This window comes from Rhopilema esculentum, chromosome 2 (assembly GCF_057945365.1).
Source record: "Rhopilema esculentum isolate cy_ngs chromosome 2, ASM5794536v1, whole genome shotgun sequence".
In the NCBI taxonomy this organism is placed as follows: Eukaryota; Metazoa; Cnidaria; class Scyphozoa; order Rhizostomeae; family Rhizostomatidae; genus Rhopilema; species Rhopilema esculentum.
In genome coordinates, this window is record NC_142816.1 from 75989 (window position 1) to 90736 (window position 14748).

General features: G+C 34.3%; 1 protein-coding gene across 4 annotated transcripts in view; it reads left to right on the plus strand.

Moving 5' to 3' along the window:
• The window catches only part of LOC135695319 (uncharacterized), a 40317-nt gene that overhangs the window by 23670 nt on the left and 1899 nt on the right, over positions 1-14748 (plus strand). For 3 of the 4 annotated variants that reach the window (XM_089108747.1, XM_065214382.2, XM_089108751.1), the window contains 29 exons: positions 148-261; positions 709-761; positions 897-995; positions 1852-1941; positions 2290-2433; positions 2749-2949; positions 3099-3162; positions 3470-3562; positions 3943-4080; positions 4489-4596; positions 4847-4917; positions 5290-5353; positions 5546-5645; positions 5916-5971; positions 6148-6248; positions 6458-6558; positions 7458-7543; positions 7783-7848; positions 8335-8448; positions 8566-8622; positions 8748-8786; positions 9022-9078; positions 9184-9229; positions 9894-9949; positions 10151-10237; positions 10648-10699; positions 10984-11166; positions 12897-12919; positions 13300-13332. In XM_089108747.1, coding sequence (XP_088964873.1) covers positions 148-261; positions 709-761; positions 897-995; positions 1852-1941; positions 2290-2433; positions 2749-2949; positions 3099-3162; positions 3470-3562; positions 3943-4080; positions 4489-4596; positions 4847-4917; positions 5290-5353; positions 5546-5645; positions 5916-5971; positions 6148-6248; positions 6458-6558; positions 7458-7543; positions 7783-7848; positions 8335-8448; positions 8566-8622; positions 8748-8786; positions 9022-9078; positions 9184-9229; positions 9894-9949; positions 10151-10237; positions 10648-10699; positions 10984-11166; positions 12897-12919; positions 13300-13332 — 2496 coding nt within the window. The remainder of the gene's footprint in view (positions 1-147; positions 262-708; positions 762-896; positions 996-1851; positions 1942-2289; positions 2434-2748; positions 2950-3098; positions 3163-3469; positions 3563-3942; positions 4081-4488; positions 4597-4846; positions 4918-5289; positions 5354-5545; positions 5646-5915; positions 5972-6147; positions 6249-6457; positions 6559-7457; positions 7544-7782; positions 7849-8334; positions 8449-8565; positions 8623-8747; positions 8787-9021; positions 9079-9183; positions 9230-9893; positions 9950-10150; positions 10238-10647; positions 10700-10983; positions 11167-12896; positions 12920-13299; positions 13333-14748) is intronic. The other variant, XM_089108750.1, reaches the window with a different exon arrangement.

Sequence of the window (14748 nt, forward strand, 5' to 3'; positions counted from 1 at the left end):
GTTAACGTATTCATGATTATTGTTAGCAGTAAATTTTAAAGTTTGTTCATAACGTCAGTTTCTATGTCTGTGCTGATTGTTTGCGTGAGTTTCTGTTTTACTAACTGTTGAGTGCTCTTTTGTCTAATTTAGTGACAATTTTTCAAGGTTGCAAAATTTCTTGAAACGAAAAGGGACACGATGTTTCTAGAATTTGATATCGTTGTGAGGCATTCAGCAAGAGACACATTTTTGTCAGCTGGCAACGAGAAGGCATTTAAGGTAATTGATGTGACTGAAAATACTTTGTTTTTGGTTGTTTTATTGTCAATGTTTTGGATAATTGCCAATTGTCGCAAGAATATCAATAATTTTTAAGTGAGTTTTATGGTGATTGCCAAATAATGCTCATTTTCTGACTGTTAGGAAATATTGCATTGATTATGTATAAAGTTCTTATTGATTGATTCTGTATTGATTATGATGAAGCCCCGTATGCTGGGGCGAAATATTAGCCATCACTGATTTGTGTGTTTGTTGTTGTTTATTCTCGTTGCGTTGCGATGTTCCTTATATACTACTATAAAGTTCTTAGCCGGCTCTGTTTTTATGTATAAAGTTAGTCGTATTCGATTTTCGCTCACCCCTCCAACCGCCCCTCTTGATAGCAAAACATCGCAAATCGAATTTATTGCATGTTCTGTGGCTAATTCTTTTTATTCCCTCTAGAGCATTGTTAGTTGTTCCAATGCCGCTGTGCGAGCCATCAGTGACGTCACAAGGTTATTTGCTTTTCAACATTGCCGTTTGAAAACTTATAAGAAATTAAGAAACATTATCAAGTGACATTCTTATCTTATTCTTCTGAAATGTTAAAAATGTTTTTGCTGATATTGTTTCGTCTTTTGATATTTTAGGCCGTCTGCCTATAGCTTTGGCTTCGAGGTTCCTGATCCACTGTTTTCGGAAGATGACACATCATTTGAAATTTGCCCTTGGAGAACGTTTCTTTCACGGTTTGTTTGACTATTCACAAATTGAAAGAATTTTCTAGAAATAGCTTGCTTCTTTTATTTAGGAATCCAATTACTCTAGAATTACCTCAAGAAGTTTTTTATGAGTATAGTCGTGCAGAACGAAAAAATTGACATAGATTTTAATCTTTGACAAAGTAGCCCTGTGGTGCACTGCTTGATGATATTCTTTCAAGTTGTCACTGAACCCCGAACCAACGAAAGTGAATGTACCCTACAGTATTCTTAACTAAACAGAAAAAGTTATAAGAACATCTATTGACAGTTTAGCAATTAGAAATATTCATTCAAGAATCCAAAATCAGTAGTCTTGATCAAACACTTTCTAGTGAAAAGAGTATCATATGCATTGAACATGATCTCATATGCATATACATCCCTCGTTGGTGACACTAATTTCACCTCTTTGTTTTGTGCCTATTAAGTGCTCTTTTATGAGCCCATGGTTTTCATTTTGACCATCTATAAACCTTTTTAGACCTTTCTATAAACCTTCTAATTTTGAATATACTTTTTTCCATGAAGTTCCTTAAGTTTGCTACGAAAATCTCTTCCTCATTGCAAGATTTTTGTATAAAATCTGAGTAACTTCGCTGATAAGTTTTCCGTTTTAATCTGTTTTCAATTATGCCTAGGCTATGTCATTCTTTCATTTCACGACTCTTTTTTTATTTTTCAAGACGTGCATATGTGAAAGTACCTTTAGGTTTCATATATAATATATCTATTAAGTTTTTAATTTTATGATACATACCCATTTCAAAGACCTTTTGATGTCAATGCCATGAAAAAACGATCAATACAGTTTCGATTAGTGAGAAATGTTACTTTTATATAGTCACGGCTGCTTCCCTTTAATGGAGAAACCAGTGCATAAAATTGGCTCGTACATGCTCCAATGTTTGGCAGGGCTTGAAGATATTGATAGGTAGGTAGCCTTGTAGGCAAGCTTTCTTCTGCTTCACTATTTTTGCAATGCATCCCCAATTGAACAACCTTATATAACAATCTATTGAACCACCTTATATCGCTTATGTGACTTCAAGCTACCAGCATTTCACCTCTGGGATCGGCACTCGTCTTGTGATTTTTTCAAAGAAAAAATAGTTGGCACTATTTCTCACTGGGATTATTGAGTAGACTGTGTACCGAAAGCTCTTCCAGACGTTCTGGATTTACTTCATTGTTGGGGCTTAGAGCCTTATTAAATTTTTCTTTACTTCTGAGTTTGTAAAACAACGCCAAGTTTGTTACCTTATAATCTTCGTGTTTGCAGACATGTAGTAAATGGTGAGATTCTTAGTTTGTCGCTGCTGCAAGAAGATGCCTTAATGCACGGAGCTATAGATATGACGTCCCTACTTAACTCCAACGGTGACAAAGAACTTGGTGACAAGGAAGCTGATGCCAGTCTCACTGGGTATGCATTTATAGATGTGATATCGTTAAAGTTATATTGCATGAATAGCTTTCTCAAAATTGGTTTGGTCGCGTAACCGTAAATAAACATTTTGTGCGGCACAGTCTCTGTGTAAGACGAATTTTGCCTACTATTCGACCAATCGTCGAAGTGTCTGACAAAATTGCAGACCATGAAAAATCCCGAAGCTTCTAGCAAATGTTTTTAGGCGTACCCATTGATCTCATTTTGTCCTCCAAATGTTTGACCAAGTTCTGAAGCTGAAACCGCAAAATTTTCGTGAGGCTTTTCTTATCATACAATTTTTCCTTCTAGCTCTAAAGAAATCATCAAAGTTTCAGAAAGCAAAAAAAGCCAGCTCAAACTTTCAACAAAGGGAAAACCAATGGAAGCTTTGCAGTTTTTGAATGATTTTTTGATCCTTTATTCAACCCTCGAGCAAATCAAAGATGACTGGGCTTGCAGAAAGCTTGGTGTTTCTGCAGTTAAATCTACAAAAACCTATCGCTCTTTTATGTGAGTTATTGATTTTGGAACTTGACAAATAATTTTCGTCTTTGTGTTTTATATTTCATTTTGCTTTGAAATTTTTAGTTTTTTAGATGTTTTGTGAGTTGAAGTCATTTCGAGCTTTTGGTAAATTGTTGGTTCATCTTTTCTGATAGGACGATCTACAAAAGTGATGTGATGCAAGTTATCTTCAAGCAAATCGCTGCAAAAAGTGGGAGGGTAATTCCTTAGCAATTTTTCTTTTAGTATGGTGCCATGAAAACTTCTGCTATTTAGTTAGAAAAAGTAGCTTCTTCAGTTAGGTCTATACCTTTTCAATATTAGATTTGGTAGCTTTCTCTTTATTTTTCTGATGAATAAAAGCGAATGGGTTAGCTATCGTCATTGCATAAAATTATCATCATAATAGGTCACTTGTTCAACCACTGTTAAAGTAATGAACATTATTGAAGCCATTGATTGTTAAAGCTCTACCACCGATTTTTTATTTTTTATCATTTACAAATGAAGTACTATTTCGTAACAGGACGATGATTACGACCAAAATTTTCTAATTGGCGACAATGAACGCCTTTCTTTACCATCTGATGTTGGCGAGTTTGAAATCAAGGCAAGACAGGTTCGTTTCATATTTCTTTCCATTTTGCTTTTTTCTCTGCTATTTTCTCTGAATTGGCTATTTTTCTTTGTTATTAGGTGTTCCAAATTTTCAATATTCTCGACAAATTTCTAAAAACATTCGCCTTCCAACATTGTTAGTAACATGTGCAAGTCAAAACACTGAATCTATATTAATAAGTTAAATCTATGATCTCTTCGAGGCATTTCTTGTATCATTTTAACAGTAGCAAAGACCTTGGTTACAAATAGCTGAAAGCTAGCATTGTCATGTTCGAGGTGAGAAATTGCCACAACAACAAAAATTTAAATTTGTCTCAGCTGTTCTTCTGTATCGGCGCAATGATCTCTTTTCATTCATGTCCCGTGTGCTTTTGACAGCTTCTGCGCCTAGTTGAGAGTTTGGAATGCTCAATGATAAATGACGTCACTCGAAGGTTATCAAGAGAACAAACACTTGTAATAGCCGAAAGAAGCAGAGACGACCCTCATTTGCCCACTGACTTGTGGAAGAAGCCGGTAATCATTTTACAAGCGTTTACCTTAGACAGAGATTCTCGTTTTCGAAGAACTTATTAATGACTGAAAGTGCTGTCCAATTTTATACTAGAGATTTCAAAAGCTTCAATCACTTGTTATGAAAATCGTCGTAAGCAAACGATACAAGCTCCTGCAGAATAAACACTCTTTGGGTTTGAAACAATTTAGTGTGTTTATGTAAAGATACTGGAAATTTTAGCTTTAATGCAAAGGCAGAAATTGTCGTGCGGCCTAACAATGTCCAAAAAAACCGTCTGGGAAGCCAACATCTAAGATAAGATGCTTTGTCATTTGCCCAGGGCACCCTTTTTGCAAAAGCCTGGTTTGAGCCAAAAGCAAAAAATCTAGATACTTTTTTAAGTAACGCTTCGTGTATTATATTTGCAGTCGATGAAGGAAAACATTGCTGTCAGCCGACCTCATGTTCTTGAAGACTTCATTTCAACATTAATGAGTGACCATCTTTCCAGTGAAGATTCTGTTACATTTAGCAAGGTAAGATAATAGTTTCGAATATTTGCACCTTTACGAAACTTTTAGCTCTTAAGGTTTTGTTGCTCTTGTATTTCCATTCGCATTTTTCTGCTCTGTAGTCTGACTGTATATTTTTCATTTGTTGCAAGAACCTTTGTAATTTGGTAGCTTATTGAGCCTTATTAGTTTGGTCTGTGCAAAGGAGCGTTGTATTTGTTAATCTTGATCATCAATTTATATCCTTTGGTCACGTTGATGATTTTCTTCCCAGAACCATTTAGAGAAGTGCCTTGTCGACCTTTCTTCTGAGACTGCCCAAAGGGAGAGACAGGCTTTCGAGATGTAAGTATTTTTCAATATTTTCAGTGAGCTTTTGTCAAAACTGGTTTCACTGTACCTACAAAGAAATTGCCTATAAACAGGTTGTTGCAAATTTAATTAAAGGATTACATCAATCTGAACAGTTTATTTTCTATTGATAAAGTTTTGCCTATCAACTGGGTTGCTACAAAGAGGAGTTTGCTTTTCATAACCTTTGTAAGACCGCTATTCAAATTTTGTTAACTTTGGGATGATTTTTACCCAGTTCGATATTGGTATTGGCACCTAAATTCAACATTTTTTCCAATTTCTTTACGCATGTGAATCTGCTTTTCAGATATTTAAGAATTGTTTTTCTCTAGACTAAAGTTTCGGTGACCTATCTCATTTCAGATACACAGGTTTCTATGAAGGTATCCTCAGGCAACAGCATCAGACTCTGTACCTAAAAGAACAGGTAAATTTTGTGGTAGCTTTTCTGTCTTTTTCTGTCAAACGTCAGTTTAGATCCAGATTCAGCATCCATTGGAAACAGAGCTTCAAATATCTGATTTAAAATAGATCCATTTTCAGTGGAAGCCAGCTTTTAAAATAAGCTTTCATTGCTGCTATTATCTTCATTATCCTCACTGTCTATCTATCTGTGCAGGAAATAAAGCAAGCGAAGAGTGACTCGCAGAGCAGCGTTGCTGATCATACTGTCGACGTTGACTGCATGATGGCTGAAAAATGCCGGGCATTAGTACTTGGTAAGGTATAACATTTTTAATGCAGCAATATTGCTTTTCGTTCCTATAGAAGATCATTGTGGCTGGTTTTGTCAAATGTGAAATCATTTTCCGATTGAAGCATTCCTTTGCACACGTTACAGTGTGCAGAAATTCTCTCCACGATTCTTATATTTATCCGCTGTTCATTTTATTCCAATGGCTATATCATCCATGTGAAAGAGCCCGATAGCAGCATTTTCATTGTTGTTCTAGCTTAACATTTGTAACTAAGATCATGTTGCTTTTCAGAAATAACGGCGCTTAGAGCAAAGGTTTCTGAGATGACAGACGAAATAAAAGAACAGGTACGGGAATGACTTCTACATTTTACTTGAATATGTCTAGATACCTTCAATTGGTCCATTTGTAATATACACCAATGTCGTAGAATTCCACCTAGATTTACGTCAAAATCAACACCACAAAGGTAATGTGATATATGCTTTTAAGATTTAAACTTTTGAGAATTTGAAACTTCCAGGAAAATACATTGCGTGAAAAATTCAAGCAAGACTACAACACGCTTGTCATCGAATTATTCAACAATGCATTCAGCATGAAGAACAGATTTGAGCAGTTCAGGTACTTCTACATGCGTACAGTTCTAACTTTCATTTTTTAACACCAATCTTTGATTTTATGGTTGATATGTAAACAACTTTTCTATTGAATTCGCACACAAATCACTGCACATAAATAAATTAGTTTATCTATGTATAAACATATATATGAATACATTCTTAATTTTGGGCATGTTACCACGTTATTTGAAAATTTGATAACTTTTGCAGATCATGTTTGTATGATGATGTTTTTGATTGTCTTGGCGACGTTCGAAAGCTCGCTGTACATAATATGAAGAAACTGAGAGAGAAATCTGGCCAAGCGGATGGTATGACGCAGTATAGTTTCTCTCTGCCTTTTTCTTGCCATATATCACCTGAGAAATTAAATATTTTCACAAAATGGTCTAAGTACAGCATGCAAGTATTTTGAGTCAGTGTCTTATTGCAGTTTAGGCCACCTTAGTTCAAGAGCCATTCCAAAAGCCCTTAGTAGCCAGTGTTGCTAACACAATGCTGGACTTACTCATTCCGTTTTTGTTCACCCATTCCGCCTTTCTTTATTCTCTATATTTCTGAAACAATGACCGAATCGAAATGTTTTTGAAACTCCATTGTTCAAGGAATCTGTGAATGACAACTTTATCATTACTTCAGTTAGAATAGGAATGTTTGACACCGTCGTAACAGCTTTATTTAAATATGGATAATTCCGCTTTCAAATTTGCTAAAGATTTAGATTATCATGCGCAAGTAGCAGTAGGTTTTCCCAGATACCATATAATTCAATATCGAAAAACTGTTTTTTAAATAAACTAGCACTTTATGCAAACATTTTTGAAACGCAATTCACATAATCATGCTACATTTACTGTTGGTTATTTCCTATGTTTTGTAGGTTCTATGGAGCGTGGTTTCAAAAATTACCCATCCAACCCCAGCCTCCTTTCCCCGTAGATCTCACTTTCTACATAAGGGAACCATCATACTAAATCTCTTTGGGCCCCAAATTTTTCCATTAAGCCACTAATTAGAGTCTCTGAAAACATTAATACATGACGAAAATACATTGAGGTACGGAGGTACTCTTGTCTTCTATGAAACACATGGAAACGCTCTAACTTATCATCCGATATAGTGACCTTTTTATCTTTAGGGAGCAAGTTTCATGCCCATAAGCTTAATTTTATCTTACTCTTTTAATTAATTGATTCAAATTAATTTTCAGCCGAAAATAACGCACTGAGTCAAAGACTGATAAGAGCAGAGCAACTACGCGAGGCTCAGTGGGAAAGTAAAAATCTTCTGAACATGGTATGTTTAATACCCCTTTGTGACTTTAAATATTGTTTTGTGATATTTTTTTTCAAATAACCTCCAATTTTTGTAGCAGATTGCTTGTTTTTATTATTTCATCTCCATTAAAAACATGCTTCTGTTTTAACTCTGTGCTCGTGCTCACAATTACCTTCCTGAAAAATTGTATTTTTTGTGCTAAAGTGCTAAAGGAGATCCTCTAAAAATGCCTATTTCAATGCTTTCATTTATTCTAGATTTTGAAGCTGAGAGCTTTCAGTCACTGGAACAAAACGAAGACTAATTCAAAATCGCAAGTTCAAGTAATGAAAATCAGACATTTTGCAGGGAATTTGATACCATTACCAGTCATTTCCTCAATGCTTCTTCAGTCAAAACAATAAGAGCTACCATCTTTCCATGATTGCTATAAAACAGAATTTCTACAGTTGTTCTCCTCCTCAGTAACAACTGTCCTTTTAGAGTTCAGTATTATTAGTATATCAGTATACTTTGGTTTTCCGTGAAATTTTCGCTGCTATCTGTTGCATAATTACTTCAACGTCAGTATTGACTGTTTACTGTTAATTTTGTAGCAGAAATGATAATTAAATAAGTAGAGTTAATTTGTACTTTGTTAACTTTCGGCCTAATATGTCACTATTCCAAAAATGTTTGCCATCTGATACACACTGGCGAAGACCTGTTTATTCAATTAAGTTTTCTCGAACACATAAAAGGGCTAGCTTGGCTTAATCTACCATTGCTAGCCTACCTGTATGTTCATGAATTATGCCTCATAATTGCAGCTTGGAAAATTGCGGCAGCAGCTTACCCGTGTGACGAAAGAGTCTTTAGAATCGACTTTAGTCCAAGAAGAGAAGGAAATTCTTTTGAAACAAGAAATAGCTTCTCTCCGTAAGGTGAGCAGGAATTTTATATAATTATAACTTTTATGAGCATATAAAAAGAGTTGTACTTGCTAAACTAGTTGTACATCCTATTCCATGGCTAATGAATAATGTTTTCTTTCACGATAGGCTCTCAGTCAGTCAGAAAGAGATTGCCAAATTTTGAGAAAGAGGCTTTCAAACGAGGTAATAACAATCTTTATGTTGCAGGAGAAGTTTTTGGCTCCTTTCTTAACAACTTTGTTATTTTATCAATTTTATCCTAACTACTTTTTCGAATGTTTTTTAAATAAAATTTTGCGATTTTTTAGCACCAAGTTAAGCTGCAGAAATCAAATTCACAAATCCAGGTTTGTAATCCATCGCATTTGGTATGCCCATCCTTTATTTTTGCTTATGAAATTCATTTTAATAAAGAGATTGTCGTAATATATTAAAAGAGTTTGCTTTTATGTGCATAGAAGGTTCTTTCGTTTTTGTGACTAGCTACTTGAACTGCCCTAAAACACATTTCAATATATATTTTTCTACATAAGTATACTATAACTCCCAATGTCTAAATTTTATATTTTCTGATCTTTTTAGGAAGCTTTTAGTCAAAGAAAAATTGATTTGGCTAAAACAGCGAATATTGAAAAGCTAGTAAGTATTTGTCCAATTTAAAGAACGAAGCGTGACAAACACTTTGTCAATGTTGTGTTTTTCAAATTAAAACTATATTTAAGGAACTTTTTTATTTCATTTCAGTTGCAGGAGCTAGAGTTAAAGGATGAGAAATTACGCATACTTTCAGGTAACTTTCATTTTCCGCTAGTTTGTTTCCGATAAGTAATAAAGGCAGTTAAAAGTATTATGGAAGTGACAATTAAGGCAATTCAAGCTTTCATACATTATAATAGATTTTGATAAAACAGCTGTTGTGATAATGCGAGCGTTTCTTGACGACCCTGTTATGCTAATTGGTATCATATCAATCGATTCAATGAACTTGCCTGTAGAAACCACTCTGGTTTTCTCTGGATTCAGTTGGCCTAGAGTGAATTGAAAAATTTGTCATTTATAATTTTAACTTTATTTCAGAGCAGCTGCTTCATTGCTTTTTGGGTTATTTGGCCTTGTAATTATCTTTTCCGGTTCTTTTGTACCCCAGTTTATTGAAAGTAATTATTACATTTGCAATCGTCCTTTACTATGTTACCATTAAATCGTGCGAGGCCACCATGCATTTCAAGCAAACCTTTGTATCTACGCATTTGACTGGGTTCAATCAGCCAAGTTCCGTTCGTTCTTACCCGGTCCTTGTATTCGCAGGACCATCATCTATGAATTTTCAACAACTTTAGATTAGATTTACTTTCAATAACCACACTAATGATCCATTCGTTGATGCATTCGTTGATCTATTCATTCTTGCCTTCCTTGATGCATTCATTGATTCAATCGTTCAACTGCCGTAGAGTTGACGGATCGAGACAACTCCGTTACAAAGCGGTCACAAGCTGAATCAAAACGGGTATGTCGTAAATTTTTGCGCTAGTCATTTTTACATCCGTTCAGCCAGAAATATTGGTGAAACAGTGAATAAATCCGATGAAGAAGTTCTTAATGAATTGCTAAAAGTAGGCTTTCCTCGATGTTTCTCCAATTTTTACCATTTTGAATTCATTATTGGTGCACCCTGACTCAAAATCGAATATATCTTGCAATTTTTTAGGCACTGAAACAGATTTTAAATCAGCTTTCTCATGAACGAAGTTTAAAGTTGGATGCATTTGATAGATGCGACGATCTCCAAAAACAGGTTTGCAGACATTACTTTTACTATAGCGCTATATTTTCCATAGAATTCCTTCAAAAACGATGCTTAGATGTGACAAGATTATGGTGACTTCAGTACTCTTCCTGGAGCAATTATTTTTTAAAAACATCACGAGACACGCTTTGATAAACGAGCATACTGTTTTGGACTGCTCTATGATAAAAATGTGATAAAGACTGACATATCTTAAAGAAGTAGGATTTTAGGATACCTTGATGCTTCTCTTTCAAGGTATCTCAACTTTTAATCAACTCCTTTATAAAACTGCCCACCTTTAATAGATACTGTTTTGAGGATTTTGATATAAGCCCTTCTTTTCCATTATATCTCTTCGTTACTAAATGCATTTCTTGAGAATCATTTTCACGTAAATAGCACTATTCATTCTGCAGATTGATGAATATGAGGAGCACCTTGAACTGATTGCCAGACCGTTATCGTCCCGTATGTATTGCTTCCAAGTAATATTTTTATGCAAAATATATATTTGCTATTATAAATATAAATTCATATTCTACTTGTCTTGCAAAGCTCATAAATTATGCACATTATTAATAACTAATAAAGAAATTATTCCATTTCAATGCTTCCTTAAAATCTTGGCACAAATTTCACGGCGTTTTAGGTATTTTTTCTATGTACTAGTGATTCTACACAAACTGGGTCCAAATCAAAACATGTTGATTCAGCTTAAACAACAACAAAATACGTATCAGCTTTCGTTTTAGAGTCTCATCACGTGTCGTGCTTTCCATCTGTTCCTGGTGGTCGAACATCTCCGCAGCGGGCTTTGGTTTCTGCGAGGCCTCACACTCACACTGCTGGGAGAACAAGCCAGAGAAGCAGGGCATCTAGGCCCCAGACCTCACATTGGTGGACGTCTGCTGCATCCCCGACGCCCTACTCCGATGGTATGGTAACCCTGATCAATTTACTCTTTGATTTTTATATGCCTTTACGTAAAAATTGTATGTAAAAATCAAAATTGCCAGAATCTTAAAGAATTTGATGCCAAAATGCTTTACGTGCAGTTTCAATAACCTTCCTTCTTTATTCAAAATTTTTAATGTAAGTGGTTATAATTTGTTTGCAATTTTAGGATCCAAAACGACTTGCAAATTGCAGGGTGTTTTGGTAGCCACGAGAATTTGTGCGAGGTTATGAAATGTTACAAATGAAGACAAACTCCACCAATATATAAAACTTTTTAAAACTTCTCGCATTCAAACAACCCATTCCGGTGCGCAAAAAACAATTGAATCCTCAGGACTAGAACATTTCCTCCAACGAAGGATGTCTTCCTCTTGCATACTGAGCATTTCAAGCGATTGGGCACCCTGCTTTGGAAACGAAAGTTAAGCCCGTTATTTATAAGGTCAACCCTTTCCTAAGGATGAGAGCATTGGCTTCAGGGACTTTTCATTTCATAGGATTTTGTTGCAGTTTAATGCAGAAAGTCTGCTGCGTCATTGCTTTTCTTATAATTGTAATCTCTTTTCGTCTTTATATTTTTGCCAACATAAAGTCAGTTTGGCCACAACGTACGGTCGGTACAAGCAATCGCATTCAAAAGAGACTGTTGTTCATTCTAATTTGGAATTAAACGTTGCAGTTAATAGTAATAGACATGGCTATAATCTTCTGTATACGACAGCGCAACCAACATTCTTCAATAGCTACCTGCCGTGCTCTAAGTCTTAAGCTGGTTGTAAGTAAGAAAGTTGCATCAGACCTGATGTCGTTGTCCAAGAGAAAACAAAGGACCGCGATTGTCGATATCCTGCTAACAAATTTCCCCGTAGAATGCAAATCTTCATTGTGGCACACAGAGAAAGAAGCTATCTTGCATCGCCAGGTAGCAATAAAATGTGTACTCTTTGGTTGGAAACAAACTATCCATGACAACGACTCCTCCTGTATCTCTACGGCCGGATAAAAGCTGATTTTTCCCTTTTTCTGGGAGCTTGTTTGTTCTCTGGCCGACATTGAAAACATGGTTACCAATGCAAATTTTACCCTGCTCTCCCTTACAGATTTTACCTATTGTCCCGTCCCATCTGATGATTTTATTGAAGGTTCTTATTTTGAATTGAATTATCGTGCTTTTATGGGTGATCAACTTCTAGATTGTTTTCTTCACGCAAGCAGTGCACGCTAGCATAAATGTTTTGCAATAGTTCCTGGGACTTAGAGATCTGCACTCTACCCCCATTTGTGCTGTGGGTATTCTGGCAACTTCAGATGGCATTTTACAGTAAAGAAACGTCTTATGGCGTTCTATCAGTGGCGTGCTAAAATCACTTACCTTTTTCACAAACGCCGGGTCTGCTAGGTCATGCACCATTCTACCTTCAATGCACATGATTACTCAGATGTAGCTTAGAGCTCCTTGTCTCTTCTTCACATCTTTCCTCAGAAAGCCCTTCCATCTGGCTAAAATTGGTGACTTGTGAAACTCGCTGGTTTCGGTATTTTATGAATTAATCGGATAAACGCAGATAATTTGAGCCAAATTGAGACACTGAATCACTATGGCAATCATTTGGTGCGAGTCAGCTGTTTTTAGGTTCACTTTTGAAACAAATTGACTTTTTATGTTATGTACTTAGATTGCTAATCTCACCTTTTGATTTGTTCTTAGGACCTAAACCAAGAACAAAGCAGGTATGTTAACTACTGGTGCCATTTTCTTAGGATTGTCTAACAATTTAAATGAAAAATATTGATATTAAATTGATGTGATCTTGACTGGATTTTCTCTTGTGCCCAAGTTTGTTTGCTGCGGAAAGTCTAAAACCATCTTGATTTACGTGTTTTTAGTACACAGTTTGCTTTTTGCAAAAATTTTCGCGATTATGTGAATAATTGCTTTAAAATAAAGAAGAAACAATGATTAAACTAATTATTATAATAATATTTCTTTCATTCGACAAGCTAGAAGGTAATATACACAAGTTTTTATTGATTTGCTTGAAATTTTTTTATATATTTCAACCAGTCCCAAAGACGTAAGTTCAAACTTGACATTTGACATTGCTTTACAGGACAAGGCCAGTAGGTTTTTGGAAAGTGAAAAAGTAAGCTGATATAGTTATGAAAATAATGATGCTTTCAAGATTTGGCAAATTTTGCATTGTAATTGTGTTGTTTAATCTTGTGTTGTCTGTTATGTGTTCTATTTTAATTGCAATATCACTGTATTTTATTGTTTTGTATTGTCTTGTATCGTTATTGCATCGAAATGGCATTGTAATTGCATTGAAAAGGCAATGTAATTGCATTGAAATGGCAATGTAATTGTATTTTATTGTTTTGCATTAAGTTGTGTTGTATTTCAACGTTTGTATTGCATATTGATTACATGAAAATTGTTCTCTAATTGCATGGTCGTTATATTGTGATTGCATTGTAATTGAATTGTATCATATTTTTTTCATTTAATTTTGTTTTATTTCATTTCTTGTTATTGTTTTAAATTTAATTGCACCGAAATTGCATTCTTGTATGTGTATTATTGAATAGTATCGTATTTTAAACAGCATTGAAATGACATTTTAATTGCAATTTTATTAGATTTTATTACATTATATTTTAATTATTTTATTTTTTATGTCTTATTTACTAATTTTTTATAAATTTTTTTTATTATATTTCATAAATTTCATTTATTGTTTCTTTTCTTTCCTTTTTCTTTGTTGCATTTTAATTATATTATTTTCTGTCTATTTTATTTAAATTAATTTTTTGTCTTTATTAAATTACAATTAATTTATTTTCTTTTATTGTTTATTTTATCTTGTTTTACATGTTTTACTTGTTTCACATTTTATATATTTCATTTTAATTATTTTTTTATTTATAAATAGCTTTGAAAAAAGCAAACATTTAGTAAACTAAAGCTTTTCGTCTGACACTCTTCAGAGTTTAAAACGTCAGAACATAGATCGAAAACTTCAGAGTTTAAAACGTCAGAAGATTGTGCAAAAAACTATAATGGCGACATGTTTCGGATTATTGGTAAAGCCCGATCGTCGTTCCACCTAGCAGTTTTAGAATCTATCTACACAAGCACGAAAAAACCGCTACTGTGTAGACAAAAGGAGTTCGTTTTCACCTTAGGACTCCATTGGTAACATTCTAATAGGCAAGCGGCACTGATTGGTCAACCTTTACAGTCATGTGCTCGTGTTTCTGATTGGCTTATTTCGATCCACAACTGGGTATATATATTTCTTAGCGTAGAGTTTTCGATCTATGTTCTGACGTTTTAAACTCTGAATAGTGTCAGACGAAAAGCTTTAGTTTACTAAATGTTTGCTTTTTATTTATCATTTTATTTCTTTTATTTGATGTGACTCTACGTTTTTAAAATTATGAAAGATAAATAAAATATAAATAATATCATAAAATATATTTAAAATTATATTTTATTTAATTGGTTTTATTAAATTTTATTTATTCAATTTTTATGTTCTTTTTTATATTTAATATTT